The sequence below is a fragment of the Scyliorhinus canicula genome, chromosome 10 (assembly GCF_902713615.1).
Source record: "Scyliorhinus canicula chromosome 10, sScyCan1.1, whole genome shotgun sequence".
In the NCBI taxonomy this organism is placed as follows: Eukaryota; Metazoa; Chordata; class Chondrichthyes; order Carcharhiniformes; family Scyliorhinidae; genus Scyliorhinus; species Scyliorhinus canicula.
Genome location: NC_052155.1, coordinates 83,251,419 through 83,273,849, shown reverse-complemented (window position 1 = coordinate 83,273,849; position 22,431 = coordinate 83,251,419). Strand labels below are relative to the sequence as shown.

General features: G+C 45.7%; 1 protein-coding gene across 2 annotated transcripts in view; it reads left to right on the top strand.

Annotated features, from left to right (window-relative positions):
- Positions 1 to 2,090: 2,090 nt before the first annotated feature.
- klhl14 (kelch-like family member 14) overlaps positions 2,091 to 22,431 on the top strand; it is a 240,171-nt gene continuing 219,830 nt past the window's right edge. Inside the window, exons 1-2 of one of the 2 annotated variants that reach the window (XM_038809258.1) lie at positions 2,091 to 2,719; positions 3,454 to 4,326. In XM_038809258.1, coding sequence (XP_038665186.1) covers positions 3,476 to 4,326 — 851 coding nt within the window. In that variant the 5' untranslated portion in view covers positions 2,091 to 2,719; positions 3,454 to 3,475. Of the gene's footprint in view, positions 2,720 to 3,290; positions 4,327 to 22,431 lie in introns of those variants that run through there. The other variant, XM_038809259.1, reaches the window with a different exon arrangement.

Here is a 22,431-nt window from a genome sequence, read left to right as displayed (position 1 = left end):
TCCACGTGAAATCCAATCAGATTTCCAATGTTGAGAAATATCCTCAGAGTTCTTGGGAAAGATGCCACATACACAGCCACAGATGTATCCGGGCTTTAGGAAGAGTAAGATTATTAATAGCAGCACTCTCACCCATTAAGTCGAGGTGTCGCCTGGGCTTTGGGGCATGACTCTGATGCCACTCAGAGAACACCAAGACACCGAATCCAATTAGTCAGAGCAGGGCCTTCTCATAGTGAGAGCTCTTCAGTCAGTGGCTTTCAAGCAGGAAATATAGATATGCATCTGCCATAATGGGTTGCGAAAAACAAAATTATTAATTGGAACGATTCAAATCGAAGGGGAAGCATTTCACCAGTAAACTTGCAGCAAAACCTTTAGTATGTGGAGAGTTTGAAATTGCCTAAACTATTAAACTGGGCAGCCCTGTGTTTAAACCAGTGGCAAAATGATATTGCAGGCATAAGACCCCGCGATTTCCAGCTGGAACATTTGGAAGGATTCTTCACAAGCCACATATTGAAGATTCTGAGCACTGGTCTAGAACAAGCAGTCACATTTCCGTGACGATCTGACACCTTAGATTTAGAAAAATAATACTTTGCCTACAGCATACGTTTCCCAGTAGGTTAAAATTCTGCCTGGGAGATTTCTTGACTACAGCAATCAACCCCCCACCCCACCATGCAACTGTGTCATTAAATATTTCTGATGCTTGTTTAGAATAATCAAGAGGTACCAATACTTTTTTTGTTGTTGCAAATATCTAGATCTAATCGTCACTGGATTAAAATAATGTGGCTGAATAACTAATTCGGTCAAGATTTGGTGCCGACTTAATGTTGACTCGGTTGCCCTGGATATGTTTAATAAATTTAAATCGGCTGCAAGTGTTGTTCGCAGCCATCTATTGTAGAGCTTAACAGCCTATGGACCTCCTGCAGGAGTCACAACCTCCAGGAAGCCATTAATCCAAGAAACCAGAAAAGAACATATTTTATGTCTTTAGACATTTATAGGACAGAATAAGGACCGCTTATAAGTTAGGAACTCCCAGATCAATAAGAATCTGCTGCAGTCACAATTTGATGCAAGGGATCCTCGTGTTTATATGCGTGGCATGAAAAATAGAATGGAAATGTCTTTTGGTGCGAGACAATGCCACTGGAGAAACGACATATGTGAATAAAGTTGATCTATGCAGATAGGTCACATCTTATTGGAACTCTAGTTTGTAAAACTGCAACCTGATTCAAAACAGCTGCCTTTAAAAAAAAGTTTCACTTTATATCCCTAAGTGATCAGCATTAGGCATATTTCAGATTATTCATCAATGCTGATACACCAAAACTTAATGAATTTGGTTTGAGGCCACTGAAGGCACCAGAAGGAATATAACAGCAGACCCGAAAAAAGGGGTTTATTTATTCTAAGGATGCTAGCATTACAGCTGGTGCCTTTAGAACAGTGGGCCATCAATGTAATACAGGTTCTGTTTCAATGTTCCAAGAATATTCAATTCCAGAGCGAGGAGTCACACTCTTAGTCTATTTTTCGTCTGTACTCGGACACATTAAAAAGGTCATCCGATAAATATTTAAATGAGCAGGCTAGGAGTAGGATAATAACTTCTATGTGTTCATGTCGCAATGGTCTTAGTGTAATATATGCCATGCTAATTCATTATAGCAGCGTTGGTTGGAAAATGTATGTCATATTTTGCAATTGAAAGAAGGGGAAGTCTTAATAACAAAATGTCAGTGTTATCAAGGCATTAACAAGACAATCTGGTAATTTCCAACGATCGTAATATCAAGTGGATAATCATCTCTTTGTTTCAATGCATCAACAGTATTAATGGGATAGAATCCCGCGTAATTCATTACAACAGACAGTGGTACAGTGCCGGTTAGTCTGTGTGTCATCTCATTGCAACTGCACAGGTAATAAAATGGTAAGAAAGTTTGTGCCATCATCTGAAGATTGCATTGTTCATCCACCTCCATAAATCCATGCATGTAAAAGATGAGGAGAAAAATATTTTGTGGGACAGAGTCTTTTTTTTCTCTCTCTCTCTGTGAGATATTCATTCACCCAGAGAGAAAAGCGTGGTCACAGAATTAGCAGTTTCAGCTCAGCAGAAGTCGCTAGGCTGTGAAGGAAAGAGAAATTGACTAATTAGCAATGCGCACTAAAACTTGACGGTTCTTTATAAAGGGACTGCTTTTCTAAGATGTTTGACTGCGCAGCCATTTACGCACGACAATTTTACAATAGCCTTGAGCCATAATTTTAAAACTCTCTCCAGCATCCAGCCCCTCCATGGTCACTCTTCACTGGCGATGCAAGACCGTTTCTCTCCCCAACCGTGGATTTCCTATTACTCTTGTTACGACTCACTGCATCCCAGGCCCAAGGATAATGATGTGTTGTTTCTTGGTAGCATAATTTGTCACACGTACATTTTTTTTTGCGAAAGCTGCTCTCAGACTTCTTGCTGTTGCTAATTCTGGAGACAGTATATCAAATGATGAACGACAAAAAAACCTCGCAAGCGTAACTGCTGAAGTTGCAACGCGTGGAGCTTGATCGGATACGGATTTTACTGGGGGATCGAAGCAAAGAGAAAAAGGAGAGGGAATTAAAAAAAAAAAGAATAATCTAAAAGTGGGGGTCTGCTCGAAGTGGACGCTAGTTTGCAGCAGCCCAGTGTATACAGGTAAGTTTGTGGCCTGTGTGCGTTAGTGACGAGTGACAAACACTGGGGAGATGTGACTGTGACAGGTATCTTGGTGGATAAACAGCAGTGAGAGAATCCATGGGCAGGAGCTCCATCAGACAAGGGGGCTACTGCTAAATTTCAAAAAGCAGCAGAAGCGGGCATGTAGCAAACACGGAAGCTCGGTAGCTTTAGTTAGGAAGGCGCTGCTTCGAATTTATGAAGTTTATTTCTGTTAAGAATCTGACCCCTGACGTCTGCTATTCCAACCCCCCCTTATATCCAAACAACTGTACCGGGCTTTATGTATTAATCGGTCGCGGTTTTTTTTTATCATTAGGCAGCATGAAAGTTTAACTATTTCGTTTGTGGTCTGTTTTAGAGCGGAAATATACAAACGGCACCGCTATTTCTACCTGATATATCTGTGTAATGTTTATCAGAGCGAATACGCGGGGGTGACTTCCATTGGCACTAGATGTGTGCTGATTAAAATGTGCAGGCTGAACAAATAAAATATCAGAGGGGGGATTAAATAAAAGGTCAGGCCAGCGCAATAGGAGAGATTTCGCAGATAACACAAGTCTTTAGTAACGATAACGAAGCATTTTCCTCTCTGTCTTTAATGGAGTGTTGCTTTGAGAAATCTGGTTTTACCTACATGGGGATGTTTGTGTGTGTGTGTGGGAGGGGGTGTCTATGAATCTGACTGTGTGAAATGTGTGCCCTTTCAGGAGGTGTCCCAACTTAGATACCATGTCAAGATCCGGTGATAGGACGTCCACCTTCGACCCGACCCACAGCGATAACCTCCTCCATGGCCTCAACCTTCTGTGGAGGAAGCAGCTTTTTTGTGATGTGACTCTGACAGCCCAGAGCCAGCAGTTCCATTGCCACAAAGCGGTGCTGGCTTCCTGCTCCCAGTATTTCCGATCGCTTTTCTCCAACAACCAGTGTAAAGAGAGCTCGAGTGAGCCGGGGAGCCGGACCCCTTCCTCCCCGGCCGAGGACATCTCCAGGTCCATCAACAACATTGTGCTGCAGGGCTGCTCGGCCACGGGCGTGTGCCTGGTGCTGGAGTATATCTACACGGCCAACATGACCCTGTCTCTGGACACGGTGGAGGACGTGCTGTCGGTCAGCAAGATCCTACATATCCCCCCCGTCACCAAACTCTGCGCCCAGTTCCTCAACGACCAGATCTCCATGCAGAACTACAAGCAGATCTGCCAGATCGCCGCCATCCACGGGCTGGACGACACCAAGAAGCTGGCCAACAAGTACTTCGTGGAGGACATCCTGCTGCTGGATTTGGAGGAGGTGTGCGCCATGATGGACTCGATGCCGCCACCTGTAGAGTCGGAGCTGGCTCTCTTTCAGATGTCCGTCCTGTGGCTCGAACACGACCGGGACACTCGCATGCAGCACGCCCCGGACCTGATGAAGCGCCTCCGCTTCGCCCTCATCCCCGCCACCGAGCTGGTGGAAAGGGTGCAGTCGGTGGATTTCATGCGGACCGACCCAGTGTGCCAGAAGTTGCTGCTGGACGCCATGAACTACCACCTGATGCCTTTCAGGCAACACTGCCGCCAGAGCATGGCCAGCAGGTGAGAGCACTTCACTGTATAGACATAGAGATAGATATACACCCACTCACTGTGGGGCTGGGACCCACTGAGCTGAGGAGGGAGGGCCAGGCAACATCTGGGGGGATTTTCGTTACCCTAATCTCAGGCTTTCTGGAAAGCAAATCGTCGCAATACAAGCAAGCTAATGTTTTATTAACGAGATCTGGGAAACAGAAGGGTTTAGTTTGAGAACCAGGCAGTTCAACTCGGGTAACGTCACTCATCGCCCCCCAAAAGTTGACTTCGAGAAAAAGATCAACTGTCCAATTAACTTTCTCCTTTCCCCAGGACAGTGCTAATCTTCAACTGACCGGCTGAGGCCACGGGGAATACATTCAATATAGAATTCAGTCCATTCCTCTAAAACTCTCTCAACACTCAACAGCATACGCCCCAGTGGGGTTGTTACAGCTGAGATTCGGTGGATGTGGCGTTAGTCTAGTATTTTTGATCGGACTATCAAAAGGTGGGCCAATGAGCTGCAATAAGAGTTCGTCACCCCCTCTCCCCACCGCCCGCACGCACACACACATATCATAAAAATAGCTCCTTTTCCAACATCTCTAAGCTGGAGGTATTGCCCAATGTATTCTTTCTTAACATGATCCAGTTGAATGGTCCTATGTCCAAACACACCAGCATGTAATGGGTCCATGAATAAATAAGCTGTGTTTTCAATGATCAACTGTATGTACTTACATATCTATATCTAAATCGATTGAATTTCCATGATGTGGTTCGAGTCTAGCTGTGTTGAATGAACTCCATCTATCTCCAAGCAGCTGTTGAGACCCATATGTTGAATGGATATTGGTGCTTTAATCGTGGTGCAAATGATTTGAAATAATGGAGGCAGTAATGAAAGACAAATTGTGCTCTAGGTTTTAGCAAAAGACAGATGAAGTGCTAAAATACAGCCTAGTCCACAAAAATACGGGTAGACACATACCTGACATGAATTGTTAGTGTCAGATCAGGTTTACATCTCCTTTGTCGTGTTTATTTGTGTTCTGTGACACAGCATCAGGGTCTCAGATCTGAGGCAGAACAATGAAAGCTGCTGAGGTTCAATCATAATCCTCCTGTATTATATACAGCATGTGATGTATTTCCTAGTAATGCATTGCTGAAAGAAACCTGATGATAGCAGTCTGAAACACAAACTGAAAGCACAGAGTATCATGTGACACTGAATCGTCAAGTCCTGCATCACTACTATTGTTAGCCTTTCATCTATAACATTCTTCTGCACTTCACTGGTGACATACATAGTATATTAAAATAATTTAAAACACAAAAAATAAAATAAGTTGCCTCCGTAAGGAATCACAGAAGTCTGACAGAAAACACTATTTTCTGTATTGATCAATTGTTTGAGTTTTGTAGTAGTTTGTGAAATTACATTTGTGACTTATTGTAGACATCCAATATCCCATATTTATTCTAACTGACTATGTAATTGCAACCAGACAGCAATAGTTACAAAATTTAGCTATATTATTAATTAGATGATTCTGTGAAGGAAGGTGTCTGCAAAGTATGGCCATGGTGTTTACTTGGACTCCAGTCTTGAATATAACCTTCAGACTTCACACAGCTGTATTCTATTCATTGACAACTCATTTTAAAATTTATTTTGTCTTGCACCATGACTCTGAAAATAAGAAATCATTTTCACCGTTTTGACACCAGTGTGTGATTTGAATTATTAGATCATGGTAAAACCCAAGTCAGTGGTGTGATTGCCTAACAGATTGCTGTAATCTTGTAGGATCTTTCGTTCTCAGCTCCATTTAACTGTTGAACCTGGTTCGACAGTAATTTGTATGCATCCACTAAGCATCACAGAATTGGCTTTAATTTTTTAATTTTCTAAAAAGAACTTTAAGTGGCAATGGAACAAAGATATAAATTGGGGTTCGTCTATTTTATGCTTCCTTTCAAATGGAAAATTGAAAACACAGCAACACAGAAGTACAATGTGTGTAAGCAGCATATTGGGGCATAATAATGCTCCGGCATGTGGGATTGAACCTGTAATCTTCCACATGCTGATTCTCAAATCTGAGTTATACTGCTGTGAGAGGCACTGAATAGAGGGTCAAAAAAACAAGTGAGAAGAGAAAATCAGACAAAGCAACTTATGTCCAAAGCATAAAATTTCCCAGTGGCCTGTGTTCCATTCATAGAGACATGGGAACAGGTCTCAATGATAGACGGTACACCTCACACAGAGGTCAGGAGAATGGGCAAGGAGGAACATACCTTACAAATGCTTCAATCCTTAAAGCTAAAATGATTTAATAACAATAATCACTATGGTAACCCCGCTTGCCTCCCAAGTGTACACATGCCTGCTGGTTCATTATTATCTAATTGCATGGGTGATAGTCTTATTTTCAGTATTCTCAATACTGTGATAACTACCTGCAGCGATGCTAAAACATCATTTTCCCACAGGTAGTTATCCCATAACTGGCAGCATTGTGTGGCATATTGTAGAATAGATTATAACAGTCCTGCTGCATGTTTTACAAAACAAACAGAATATATTCTGTTTTATCGAAACACACAAAAAGGATGATATGTCAAGGTATCTGTGGAAATAAGGAAAGGCAGCCCAAACAGGAACTATTAAAATAGAAGTATTGAAAAGAATATCAACTTCTGGAATGCACATTCTTTGGTTTAATTCATTTTTTGTGCCAGAAAAGCATAACTCACTTTTCTTTGCATCATTAGTCAGGCATTTCCTTTTCATACTCATGGATTTATATCAGTAATGCCTTGCCAGGGTTGTGAAATCTACTATTTATTATTTGAGACATTGCAAAGGAGCATTTGATGAGGTCACCTTTTTCATTGGAATTAACTTTTCTGATGTAAAATTGTGCTGATCTTATCAGTGTTTAACTGTAAGATTAACAAAAAATAAATTCCACAACCATACTCTACTGAATTTTGAGACATTACAAGCTGTTTAAGTGGGAACAGTTTGAGTAACTTTTTTATTAATTCATAGGATCTGAGTGCCACTGACAGGTCAGCATTTATTGCTCAATCCTAGTTGTCTTTGAAAAGGTGATGGTGAGCTATCTGCTCGAACCACTACAGTCTGTGTGGTGAAGGTACACCGAGAGTGCTGATAGGGAGGAAGTTCCAGGATTTGGACCCAGCAACATTGAACGAACGGTGATAAAGTTCCAAGTCAAGGCATTGCGTGAGTTGGAGGGGAACCTGCATGTGGAGGAGTTCCCAGGCATTTACTGCCCTTGTCCTTCTAGGTGGTAGAGGTTGTGGGTCTGGAAGTTGCTGCCTAAGGAGCTTTGGTGAGTTCTTGTTGTGCCTCACGTAGATGGTACACACTGCTGCTACTGTTGACTGGTGGTGGATGGAGTTATTGTTGAAGGTGGTGAATGGGCTGTTTTTTACTGGATGGTGTTAAGCTTTTGAGTACTGTTGGAGTAGCACTTATCCAGGGAAGCGGAAAATATTCCATCATGCTCCTGGCTATTTCCTTTTGGATTGTGGACAGGTTTTGGGGAGTCAGGAGGTGGACTATTCACCACAGAATGTAGCCATAGGTATTTATACCAATGACCCAGTTAAGTTTCTGATCAATAGTAATCCCCGGAATGTTGAAGGGGTGTTTTAACAATGGTAAATGCCATTGAACACCAATGGGAGATCATGAGAATCTCTCATTTTGGAGGTGGTCTTTGTCTTCGGTGGCACAAATATTACATCTCATTCATCAGCCCAAGCCTGAATGTTGTCTCAATATTGCTGCAGATGGACAAGGACTGCTTCAGTATCGGAGAAGATGAAGGAAATTGTAAATGGTGCTGAACATTGTGCAATCATGCACGAACATTCCCACTTTCCACATTATTGTCCCTAAACCATTCCTTAGTGTTCAAAAGATGAGATGGTGTTTCTGGGTTACAGGGATAGGGTGGAGGCTTGAGTTTAAGTAGGGTGCTCTTCCCAAGGGCAGTGAAGACTCGATGGGCTGAATGGCCCCCTTCTGCACTGTAAATTCTATGATTCTATGATGGAGGGAAGGGTATTGGGGGCAGCACGGTAGCATTGTGGATAGCACAATCGCTTCACAGCTCTAGGGTGCCAGGTTCGATTCCGGCTTGGGTCACTGTCTGTGTGGAGTCTGCACATCATCCCCGTGTGTGCGTGGGTTTCCTCCGGGTGCTCCGGTTTCCTCCCACAGTCCAAAGATGTGCAGGTTAGGTGGATTGGCCATGATAAATTGCCCTTAGTGTCCAAAATTGCCCTTAGTGTTGGGTGGGGTTACTGGGTTATGGGGATAGGGTGGAGTTGTTGACCTTGGGTAGGGTGCTCTTTCCAAGAGCTGGTGCAGACTAGATGGGCTGAATGGCCTCCATCTGCACTGTAAATTCTATGAAAAATTATATGAAACAGCTGAAGTTGGTTGAGCCAAGGACACTCCCCTGCGGAACAGCCCTGGGATTAAGAATACGGGCCTCCAACAACCACAACCATCTGCTTCCTTTCTGCTTGGTATGACTCCAACCTGGAGAGAGATACCGCCCCCCCCCCTCCCCCCCACCCCCCCCCCCCCCCCCCCCCCCACCCCCCCCGCCTCCGCCTCCCCCACCCCCAATTCACACTGACCTCAGCTTTGCTAGGACTCATAAAAACAAAGAACATAAGAAATAGGAGCAGGAGTAGGCCATTTGGCCCCATGAACCTCGTCCACCATTTAAGACCATGGCTAATCTGATTGTGGCCTTAACTCCACTTTTCCTGTCAACTCTCCTTAATCTTTGACTCCTGTATTGATCATAAGTCTGTCCATCGCAACCTTGAAAATATTCAATGACCCGGCTCTACTGATCTCTGTGGACGAAAATTCCAAAGACTAATGACCTTCTAAAAGTAAAACAAAATCTCCTCATCTCTGACTTAAATGGGAGACCTGTCATTTTTAAACTTTGTCCCTTAGTTTTAGATTCACTTGGAAGGGGAAACATCCTCTCAGCATTTGCCTTGTCAAACCCTTTCAGAATCTTATATGTTTCAATAAGATCACCTCTCGCTCTTCTCCTCCTCGACTCAACCTGCTCAGTCTTTCTTTTGTGCCAAAATTGGTCAAATTCTGCCTTGATGTCAGGGACAGTCACTATCATCTCACCTCCAAAATTTAGTTCTTTTGTTCATTTTTGGACCAAGGCTGTAATGAAGTCTGGAACCAAATAACCTTAGCGAAATCCAAACTGTGCAAACTAACTGTCATTTAATAGCTCTCACAATGATATCTTTTATTGCTTGCTGATGACTGACAATAGATTCATAATGTGGTAATTAGCTGAATTGGATTCATCCTGCTTTTTGTGGACAGAGCATACCTGGACAAACCCAACCCAGCCAATTACTGCCCTATCAGTTTACTCTCCATCATCAGCAAAGTGATGGAAGGAGTCATCAACTGTGCTATCAAGTGGTACTTACTCGGCAATAACCTGCTCACGGACGCTCAGTTTGTGTTCCAACAGGATCACTCAGCTCCTGACCTCATTACAGCCTTGGTTCAAACATGGAAAAAAGAGCCAGAGGTGAGAGTGACTGCCCTTGACATCCAGCAGTATTTGACCGAGTATGGCATCAAGGAGCCCTAGCTAAACTGGAGTTAATGTAAATCAGGGGGAAAACTCTCCACTGGTTGGAGTCATACCTGGCACAAAGGAAAATGGTTATGGTGTTGGAGGTCAATCATCGCAGCTGTTTTTTTATTCGTTCATGGGATGTGGGCATCGCAATCTGGGCCAGCATTTATTGTCCATCCCTAATTGCCCTTAAGGCGGCAGTTAAGAGTCAACCACGTTGCTGTGGATCTGGAGTCACATGTAGGCCAGAGCTACTAAAGGTGGCGGATTTCCTTCCCTAAAGGACATTAACTCCAGGATATTGTTACAGGAGCTCCTCAGGGAAGGCACAACCATCTTCAGCTGCTTCATCAATAACATCTCTTCCATCATAAGGTCAGAAGTGGGAATGTTTGCACAATGTTCAGCACCATTCGTGACTCTTCAGATAATGAAGCAGTCCATGTCCATAAGCAGAAAGACCTGGACAATATCCAGGTGTGGGCTGACAAGTGGCAAGTTACATTCATGCCACACAAATACCAGGCAATGACCATCTCATACAAGAGAGAATCTATCCATTACCCCTTGACATTCAATGGCATTACCATCGCTGAATCTTCCTCAATCAACACCTGGAGGTTACCATTGATCAGAAACTGAACTGGGCTAGCCATATAAATACTGTGGCTACCACAGCAGGTCAAAGGCTAGGAATTCTATGGCCAGAATCTCACGTCCTGTCCCCCCCAAAGTTTGTCCACCATCTACAAGGAACAAGTCAGGAGCATGATGGGGTACTCTTTACTTGCCTGGATGAGTGCAGCTCCAACAACACTCAAGAAGCTTACACCATCATGATAAAGCAGCCTGTTTGATTTTCTATCCCTTCCACAAACATTCAAACCCTCTACCACCGAAGAACAGTGGCAGCCATGTGTACCATCTACATGATGCACTGCAGTAACTCACCAAGGATCCTTACACAGCACCTTCCACGCCCAAGACCACTACCACCTTGAAGGACAAGAGCAGCAGATACCTGGAAACCCCATCACCTGGAGGTTCCCCTCCAAGTCACACACCACCTTGACTTGGAAATATTTTGTCGTTTCTTCACTGTCGCTCGGTCAAAATCCTGGAACTTCCTCCCTAACAGCACTGTGGGTGTACCTACACCTCAGGGACTGCAGAGGGTCACCTTCTGAAGGGCAACTAGGGATGGGCAATATATGCTGGCCTAATCAGCAATGCCCACATCCCGTAAATTAATTTAAAAGAACATTCACATTGTCAGGTAAATGCTGGATGTGACAGAGTTATGACCTGATCTATAAGTTATGGGGTCACTTAGCTTTACAAACAGTATACTGCCTCCACTATGCCTGCAGTCCTGTTAAGAACATAAGAAATAGGAATAGAATTAGGCCGGTTGGTCCCTCAAGACCACACACCACCATTCAATAAGATAATGGCTGATTTGATTGTCACTTTCCTGTCTGCACCCCACCATAACCTTAAAAATCTATTCTGAATCGATCACATTCAGCATGATGGTACTGCCATACAAGTCCACGGAGAGGGAGGCGGCAGCAAGGGAAATTGTTCAGGTGCGAGACAGGGCAGGGAAGTTGGTGATGGCTCCGGATCAGATTAACAAGATCTTTGAGGAATTCTATGAAAGGTTGTACAGGTCAGAGATACCTGGGGGAGGCCTGGAGATACAGGAATTTCTAGATGGGCTGGAGTACCCAAGGTTAGGGGAGGGGAACAGGGCTACATTAGATGGAGCGATGGATTATAAAAATTCAAGGATAAGCTGGCACCCCTGATGGTGGGGATGTTTGAAGATAGGTGGCGATAGGGAAGGGGGTGTTACCACAAACTTTGGGGCAGGCGTCGATTTCCCTGTTGCTTAAAAAAGATAAGGATCCGACGGAGTGTGGGTCATATAGGCCCATATCACTTTTAAAGGTGAACGCAAAGGTATTGGCGAAGGTACTGGCGGGTAGGGCTGGGGGAAGGCCTTCCGAAGGTGATAGGTGAAGATCAGATGGGGTTTGTTAGAGGGAGGCAGCTCTTTTCGAACATTAGGAGGGTATTGAACGTGGTTATGGCACAGGCGGAAGGGGAGGAAACAGGTGGTTGTGGCATTGGACGGCGAGAAAGCGTTTTTACCGGGTAGAATGGGGGTACTTGATGGCAGTTCTGGAGCGGTTTGGGATTGGGACTGGGTAAAGCTACTGTATAAGGAGCCGAGGGCGAGTGTCCGCACAAATAACATCGCTCAAGATACTTTTCTCTCCACCGTGGGACTAGGCAGGGATGTCCTATGTCCCCTATGCTGTTTGCACTCCAGATTGAGCCATTGGCCGTCGTGTTAAGAAGTTCGGGGTTTGTAAAGGGATAGTGTGGGGGGGGGGGGGGGGGGGGGAAGGAATAGGGTGTCCTTATATACCGATGACTTGTTACAGGGGTCGGAACCAAGTGTGTCATTAGGGAGAATATTGGAGTTGCTTTGGGTGCTTGGGTCTTTCTTGGGGTACAAATTAAATCTGGACAAGAATGAATATTTTGCGGTGTCTCGGCCAGGGGTGGGGGCAGGGGTGGGGGGGCTGCCATTCTAAGGCAGGGACTTACTTTATACTCCTGGGGGTGCAGGTTGCTTGGGATTGGGGGGGTGGGGGGGGGCGTAGATACAACGGCCGCGATTCTCCCATATGGGGAGAAATCGTAAGGCTGGCGTCAAATCCGGGCGGGTTTGACGCCAGCCCCCCCCCCCCCCCCCCCTTCCCGACCGGGAACCGATTCTGGTCCCCGGTCGGGGCTAGCATCCCGACGCCGTAAACTCCGGCATCGCGGGCTTAACGAATTTCGTTAAGCCCGCTTGCCAGAGTTAGCGCCGGCTGACGCGTCATATGACGTCAGCCGCGCATGCGCGGATTGGAAGACTCCAACCCGCGCATGCGCGGATGACGTCATCGCGCATTTGCGCGAAACCCGCGCATGCGCGGGCCGGGATGCCCCTCAGCCGACCCGCGAATGGATACTGCGGGGCGGCGGAAGGACAAAGAGTGCGCGGGCATCGGGCCCGCTGCCCGCGATCGGTGCCCACCGATCGCGGGCCCATGGCACCCTTGGCACGGCCGTGGTACTGCCGTGCCAATGGTGCCATGGTTTTAAAAATCGACAGTTTACGGCCGTTTTTACGAACGGCCAGACCAGGTGTGTTTGCCGTTCGTAAAAACAGCCGTAAAGGGCTGGCAACTCGGCCCATCCATCAGCTGAGAATCGCTGCCGGCCGTAAAAAAACGGCGGCAGCGATTCGTATCGGGAGTCGGGCGTGGCGGGGGGGGGAGGATAGCGGGAGGGCGTCGGAACAGCGTGGCCGTAAAATTTTACGAGCCACGCTATTCCCCGCACCGTCGGGAGTGCGGAGAATCGCGCCCAACATTTCTAGTTTGGTGGGGAGAGTGAAAGCTGATCTGGAAAGGTGGGATGGTCTCCCTCTGTCACTGGCGGTTTGGGTGCAGGTGGTTAAAATGAATGTGTTGCCGCGATTTCTGTTTCTTTTCCAATACGTGCCGATTTTCCTGCCAACGGCATTTTTAGAGAGATTGAAGGAATGATTACCTTGTTCATATGGGGAGGGAAGGTGGCCAGAGTTAGAAAGCTGCTGCTACAGAGGGGCAGACAGGCAGGGGGTTTGGGTCTTCCAAACCTGATGTATTATTATCGGGCGGCGAATTTGGAGAAGGTGCGGAGCTGGGTCAGGGGGTTGATTCCCAGTGGGTCAGATTGGAGGAGAGTTTGTGTCGGGGGTCGGGATTGAAGGTGCTAGCAACAGCGCCACTCCTGATGGCCCCGGGGAAATACTCGGGGAGTCCGGTAATAATAGCTTCATTGAGAATTTGGAGGCAGTTTCGCCAACACTTCAGGTTGGGAGCAGGGTCTAGTGAAATGCCGATTCAGGGGAACCACAGATTTGAGCCAGCGAGGTGGGGTGGAAATTTTCGGAGATGGGAGGAGAAGGGGATAAAAGATTTGTTTCTTGGGAGTCGGTTTGCAGAATTGAAGGAGCTACGGGCGAAGTATGGGCTGGAGCAGGGGGAAATGTTTAGAAACATGCAGGTTCGAGATTTTTCCAGGAAAGAGATACAGAGCTTCCCGGTGGAGCTAGCCTTCACATTGCTGGAGGAGGTGCTGACGACAAGGGGACTGGAGAAAGGGGTAGTGTCGGCGGTTTATCAGGCTATTTTGGAAGAGGAAAAGGCACCGCTGGAAGGGATCAAAGCAAAGTGGGAGGAAGATTTGGGAGAGGGTATGGAGAAGGGGTTTAGGGCCAATCAAGGATAGTAGTGGAAAGTTGTGTGTGGAATCAGAGGAGATAGGGGAAGCGTTAAATGGATATTTTTCGTCAGTGTTTACACTGGAGAAAGACAATGTTGTTGAGGAGAACACTCAGGTTCAGTCGACCAGGCTAGATGGAATTGAGATTCAAAAGGAGGAGGTGTTAGCAATTTTAGAAAATGTCAAAATAGATAAGTCCCCTGGGCCAGATGGGATTTATCCTAGGATTCTCTGGGAAGCCAGGGAGGAGATTGCAGAGCCTTTGTCCTTGATCTTTATGTTGTCTTTGTCGACAGGAATAGTGCCGGAAGACTGGAGGATAGCAAATGTTGTCCCCTTGTTCAAGAAGGGGAGTAGAGACAACCCTGGTAATTATAGACCTGTGAGCCTTACTTCGGTTGTGGGTAAAATGTTGGAAAAGGTTATAAGAGATAGGGTTTATAATCATCTTGAAAAGAACAAGTTGATTAGCGATACTCAACACGGTTTTGTGAAGCGTAGGTCATGTCTCACAAACCTTATTGAGTTTTTTGAGAAGGTGACCAAACAGGTGGATCAGGGTAAAGCTGTTGATGTGGTGTATATGGATTTCAGTAAGGCGTTTGATAAGGTTCCCCACGGTAGGCTATTGCAGAAAATAAGGAAGTATGGAATTGAAGGTGATTTAGCAGTTTGGATCAGTAATTGGCTAGCTGAAAGAAGACAGAGGGTGGTGGTTGATGGCAAATGTTCATCCTGGAGTTCAGTTACTAGTGGTGTACCGCAAGGATCTGTTTTGGGGCCACTGCTGTTTGTCATTTTTATAAATTACCTGGAAGAGGGTGTAGAAGGATGGGTTAGTAAATTTGCAGATGACACGAAGGTCGGTGGCGTTGTGGATAGTGCTGAAGGATGTTATAGGATACAGAGGGACATAGATAAGCTGCAGAGCTGGGCTGAGAGGTGGCAGATGGAGTTTAATGCGGAAAAGTGTGAGGTGGTTCACTTTGGAAGGAGTAACAGGAATGCAGAGTACTGGGCTAATGGCAAGATTCTTGATAGTGTAGATGAACAGAGAGATCTCGGCATCCAGGTACATAAATCCCTGAAAGTTGCCACCCAGGTTAATAGGGCTGTTAAGAAGGCATATGGTGTGCTAGCCTTTATAAGCAGGGGGATTGGGTTTCGGAACCACAAGGTCATGCTGCAGCTGTACATAACTCTGGTGCGGCCGCACCTGGAGTACTGCGTGCAGTTCTGGTCACCACATTATAGGAAGGATGTGGAAGCTTTGGAAAGGGTTCAGAGGAGATTTACTAGGATGTTGCCTGGTATGGAGGGAAGGTCTTACGAGGAAAGGCTCAGGGAATTGAGGTTGTTTTCGTTAGAGAGGAGAAGGCTGAGAGGTGACTTAATAGAGACATATAAGATAGTCAGAGGGTTAGATAGGGTGGACAGTGAGAGTCTCTTTCCTCGGATGGTGATGACCAACACGAGGGGACATAGCTTTAAATTGAGGGGTGATAGATATAGGACAGATGTCAGAGGCAGTTTCTTTACTCAGAGAGTAGTAGGGGTGTGGAACGCCCTGCCTGCAACAGTAGTAGACTCGCCAACTTTAAGGGCATTTAAGTGGTCACTGGATAGACATATGGATGAAAATGGAATAGTGTAGGTCAGATAGGCTTCAGATTGTTTCACAGGTCGGCGCAACATCGAGGGCCGAAGGGCCCGTACTGCGGTGTAGTGTTCTATGTTCTATGTTCTGGTGTGAAGTGCTCCGGATAGTGAACGCCTCCACCTCGTGCGAGAGGTTGGGGCTGATACAGTTGAAGGTGGTATACAGAGCGCACCTCACGAGGGCGAGGATGTGCCGATTCTTTGTGGGGTAGAAGATGTGTGTGAATGTTGTGGGTTGGGGGGGGGGGGGGGGGGGGGGGGCACGAATCATGTTCATATGTTTTGGAGGATTACTGGAAGGAAGTTTTTCGGGTAATCTCTAAAGTGGTGCATATGAAACTGGACCCGGGCCCTCGGGAGGCCATATTCAGGGTGTTGGACCAACCGGGGTTGGAAACAGGCGCAGAGTCAGATGTTGTAGCCTTCGTTGATCGCCCAAAGGTGGAAAATGTTGGGATGGAGATCAACCTCTCCACCCTGTGCCCTGGCGTGGCGGGGGGACCTGTTGGAATTCTTGACGCTTGAGAAGGTAAAGTTTGAACTGAGGGGAGGGATGGAGGGGTTCTACAATTCATGAGCGTTATTCATTATGCACTTTCAAAAATTGGATAATATTGAATATTGGGGGAGGTTGGGAGGGTTAGGGGAGGGGGACTGTATGTGTTAATGGTGACTATGGGTGATCCCATAATCCTTTTTGTTATTTGTTTATGTTAACATGCGGGCAGTTGTTTGGCGGTTGGTAGGAGGATGGGATTGTTGTTGTTGATATGGGGACTGACATTATATTTGTTACTGCCTATTGTTTATTGTTGGTGGGTGTAAATTTGGGAGAAAATGTGAAAAAGGAGGAGAATAAAAATATTTTTTAAAAAGAATTTGGTCAGCCTGGTAGGTAGAGGTGCTTCTCAGCCACTCGTGGGGATAGATGTTGAAGTCTCCGACCCACACTGCATTCTGTGGTACACTTAGTGCTTCTTCCAAGCGGCATTCAACATGGAGCAGTACTGATTCATCAACTGAATTTCATAGAATTTCATAGAATTTACAGTTCTGAAGGAGGCCATTCGGGCCATCGAGTCAGCATTGACCCTTGGAAAGAGCACCCTACCCAAGCCCACGCCTCCACCCTATCCCCATAAAACAGCCATCCTACTTAACCTTTTTTCGACACTAAGGGCAATTTAGCATTGCCAATCCACCTAACCCGCACATCTTTGGACTGTGGGAAGAAACCGGAGCACCTGGAGGAAACCCACGCACACAGGGAGAGAACATGCAGACTCCGCACAGACAGTGAACCAAGCCGGGAATCGAACCTGGGACCCTGGAGCTGTGAAACAACTATGCTAACCACTGTGCTACCATGCTGCCCACGGAGATGGGTGGGTGGGAATTAGCTGGAGGTTTCATCATCCATTCTTGTCCTGATACCAGAGTCAATGTCGAGGCTTCCCAGAGCCATTTCTACCCGACTATGTACCACTGTACTACTGCTGCTGTTGGTTGGTCTTACCAGTAGGACAGGACATACCCAGGGTTGGTCTGAGACATTGGTTCAAGGTATAATACAGTGAGTATAACAATGTCAGGCTGTTGTTTAACTAATCTGTGGGACAGCTAATCAATTGTGGCAAAAGTACCCAGATGTCAGTGAGGAGGTCTATGCCGGGTCAGCTGGGCAGGATGTGCCTTCGATGTTTTTGGTGTCTGCGTGGATGCCAGGTCACCTGTTAGGTCTTCTTCTTATTCACCTTTTCTGCAGTGGTTTGTCACTACTCAGTGGTCCCCAGTTGGTATGATCTTGGTAGAGATCAGTAACATTTTTCTGGAAACCTGAAAATCTAAGTAATTACTGAAAGAACAAAGCCACAAGGTTCACTGTTCAGAACAAAATTATTTTACTGCACATAAACAAAAGAACATTGGCGCGATTCTCCGCAACCACGATGGGTGGGAGAATAGCGGGAGGTCCGCTCCCGCACCTCCCGCTATTCTCCCACCCCCCCAAAATGGCGTGTCCGGTTTTGCGACATGCCGCTCCGAGCAACGCAGGCCGCCGTTTTTCACGGCGGCCCAGATGGGCCGAGCGGCCTGCTGTTCCCGACCTGTTCACGACGGCGGCAACCACACCTGGTCGCTGCCGTCGTGGACATGGCGCGCCAGGTAAGTGTGGGGCCTCGGGGGGCGGATCGGGGATCGAGCACCACGACCGTGCTCGGGAGGGGACGGGCCAGCGATCGGTGCCCACCGATCGTCGGGCCGGCATCTCAAGGGGACGCACTCTTTCCCCTTCGCCGCCCCGCAAGATCAAGCCGCCACGTCTTGGAGGGCAGCTGAGGGGAAAGACGGCAACCGCGCATGCGTGGGTTTGAGTTGCCCAACCCGCGCATGCGCGGCTGACGTCATTAGGCGCCACGGCGGCATCATTCATGGCGCGCCGGGCCTTGAAGCCAGGGACAAGGCCCGGCGGCTGAGTTTCCCGGTACGGCCCTCCTATCCCCCTGGGGAAGGGAGAATAGGGGGCCTGGAGAGGCTTCCGACGCCGTTGTGAACCTCTCCGGGTTTCACGACGGCATCGGGCCTTGTGGAGAATTCCGCCCATGGTTCACATTTGCATTCTGAGTAGGGTTTTCTGGCTCCGCCCGCTGCTGGGATCATCCTGTCCCGAGCAAAGTCAATGGACTTTTGGCTAGATCACCCCATCTCACGCACTGGGTCCTGTCACAGTGGGGCTGAAAAATCCCAACCTCTGTCTTACCAAGTCAGTTACACTAAAGGTATGGAAAGTACAATGAACACTTTTCTCTGAACCAAACTTCTTAACTGAAATTTCCTTCCACGCCCCTTTGACTTACACAAGTCAGAAACTTATCAGAAATTAGAAAATTAAGCACTTGTCTGAGTGCTCTTTCAAAGATTTGTATAAGGATTGAAATGTCTTTGGCCCTCTTCTTACTTCTGGCAAGGTTTCCATCAAACCTCCTCCAACCGTCCCACAGTTGTATACTCTCTATTCAACACAAGCATCACTAGTATATTATACATTGCCACCTTGGGTCAGAAATCCCCTGGTTCTAATGTTCTTTAACTCTGGAATTTGGCATGCAGTAATTCTCTCTTCTAAGCCTGGCTATACTATAAGTCGAACACGTTGCTAGCAGAGTCCTTCATCTATGAAGGGTTTTACCCTTTTTAGCCAGCACACAGAATTTCAACTGAATTTGGCTTGAAAGAAACATTCCCTGCAACCAGTTTTTTTTAAACTAAATTAAACTGCTTGAAAACAGAACCACATCCAGGAATTTATTCCTCCTTGTACTTAACTTCTTGGTTGCCTTTTCTAAACTAATTTTTTCTTGCATCCAGCTTAGTTGCATGATCAGTTACTGGAAGCATGTTACACTTTACAAGAAATAATTTTCCGAGAAACATGGTTCTCAAAGGGACCATCACCCCAACATAAACTATAGGTTTCCCCCTAAAGCGCAGAGGCCATCACATATCTCCCTTCAAAAGAAAGAAGTCCGACTAAGTTGGGATTTTTTTTACAACACTTTAAAATACTACACATCTTAACATTTTAAATACTTTACCAACTGTCCAATATATAATACACACAATAATACCTGCCCTATGGTTTAATCAAAATTCAAATGTCCAACATCTTATGATCTCAGGTTGTTGATCCAATGATGATAGCATTTAAACAGGAGAGGGAAATTCTGTCCAAAACATTTGGCATATAAATAAGTTTATAAGTCTGCTTTAAGCAGTTATTAAAACAAATAGTTAAATACTGGATAAAGTATCTGCAATTATGTTGTTCCTTCCTGTAACATGAGCAATTTTAAAGATAAATAATCGCAGCATCAGACTCCAGTGAAGTAAATGGAGATTCTTGGTCTTGGGTTTCTCTAAGAACACTAGTGGATTATGAGCACTGTCTCTCCGGCAATTTAGAAATGTATATTTCAAACCAAAACAGGATTTAATGCTTCCTTTTCAACCGTGGAGTGCTCTTGTTGGCAAGTATTAGGTTTTCTCGAGAAATAGGTGACTGGTCACTCTATGTTAGCATCATTATCTTGTAGGAAGACAACTCCCACACCATTTCATGAGTATCAATGGTTTGTTGAAATTTCGAGCAGCAAATAGACCATCATGGACCTCATTTTAGCTATGTCAGGTGCTGCTCATGCGCTCCTTGTTGAATCAGGGTGATCCTTTGGCTGGGAGCTAATGGTAGAGTGAGAGATATGCTGTGCCATGAAGTTACAGATTGTGGCTAACTATATTCTGCTCATGATGATGGCCCACAGTGCCTCATCGATGTGCAGTTTTGAGCTGTTAAATCTGTTCTGAATATATCCCATTTAACACGGTGATAGTGCCACTCAAAGAATGGACAGTGCCTAATTATGAAGACAGGAGTTTGTCTCCACGAGGACTGTGTGATGATCACTCGTACCATTACGAACATGGACAGATGCATCTGTGACAAGTAGATTGGCGAGTGTGAGGTTAAAGATGGTCTAATAGAGTTTAAATTTATAAAAGGTTTTGATAAAGTGGACACAGAGGCCTGGATTTTCATGCAGAGTTACGCAAACCCAGCCTGGGGGAAAAGTGGCCAAAATGTATTTTTATTCTGGGTTGGTAAGGTTTCCTTGGAGTCGGGCAAAGCAATCCCAGGATGAGTGTGGTGGATGCTAGGCGCAGTGGTGGGCTGGGTGGAAGTCCTGTCTCAGTGCACCAGCATTGTATTATGTTTTGAAAAAAACAAAGAAACAAAACAGCCCTCCAGCCCTCACCCCCATATACTCTTCATCCATGCCAACCCATGCCCATCAACCCCCATGATCCCTCATACCTTCCATGCCAACATATACCCTTCTGGCGAGCTCTTACTCCATTGGCCCCTGATCCCTTCCATTCCATTCTATGTCGCCTACCAACCCCAATGACCCATTATAGTCCTATGCAAACTTAATGTCAACTCATTACCCCTCCCACCACCCTTTGCCCTTTCATCCAAGATGCCTACTCATCCAGTAGCCACCAAGGTCAGACATCATAAATCATTCTGAGAGTGCCAATATTGCAGACTTTATTTTTTTAAATCACTCTCAGTCATAAAAAAAATTAACATTCCTTCTACCACATTATCCCTTATAACAACAAACAATTAATTCAATTGCATAATCCCTTATAAAACAAGCATTGGAATTCATAGTCCAACTTCAAAGTGTTCATAACCACTTGGAGCTGTCAAACTGTGAAATATGAGGCACCCTATTGTGATAATGAACTGGTGTGAAATTAGTCATGCAGCACTAATCCAGTAGTGGGAGCCCTAAGGTTAATGTCATCAGACAGTGTGAAATAACAAGCAATAATTTATTTGACACTCCAGACAGATTTTACAAAGAATTAGGAGGCAGGAGTTTTCAATTATTGACACTTGACAGTTTTTCTTAACATTTTTCACAGTTACTTTTAACAGTTCCAATGAACTTCATAGTTCTAATAATTTTGTATATATTTTTTCCACACATTCAGGCCGACTTTTAGTAACCAAAGGGCTCTTTTCCTCTTCCAAATGACATTTGACTTCTCCCAAAGGCCACCTTACCTCTCCAAAAGTGTCCCAGTACACTGACTATCCAAACAAATCCACTAAATTCTAATCTTCCCCTACCAGGTCTAATCTGTGCAGATTGGGTTTCAGACACTTCTCACACCAAAATCACAGGAGTGGAGACAACTGCTGATTTCTATGGACTGCTGCCACCACAGAGCGCACATAGATAAATCCCAACCCCGGCCAATTCCTGAAAGAATGGAAGAAGCGGAGCTTGGGGGTAGGACTTCTGAATTCCACCATTTGTACCACAAAGGAGTGGCTTTCTATTGTTGCCAAAATCCAGGCCATAATGTTTCCTGTTGTGTGGTAGCACAACATAGATAGTGATAGCACGACTAGAGGCCATCACCTAGAAACCTAATAGGTAATTCCAAAGTTACTTCTTCACCTAAAGAGTGGTGAGAATATGGAACTCACCAGCACTGGGAGTGGTTGAAGCAAAGAGAATAGATGCAAGTAAGGCAAGACAAGCTTATGAGGGAGAAGGAAATAGATGATTATAGTGGTAGATTTAGATGGGAAAAGATGAGAGGAGAATCAAGTGGAGCATAATCATTGGCATAGACTGGTTTGATCGAATGTTATGTTTCAGCGTTATTTATCCCATCAAAGTAGGTTTTCCCCCTGGTGTTTCTTACCTCACTTTCTGCTGCAGAACCAGACTGGCAGATGAGTCCTTCAAGATTCAACCAAATCAGTTAGTAATATTGCTACTGAGCCACTCCTGGTGGTGGACATTGACGTCTTCCACCCAGAGTGCATTCTGTGCCCTTGCTACCCTCAGTACCCCTTCGAAGTGGCATTCAA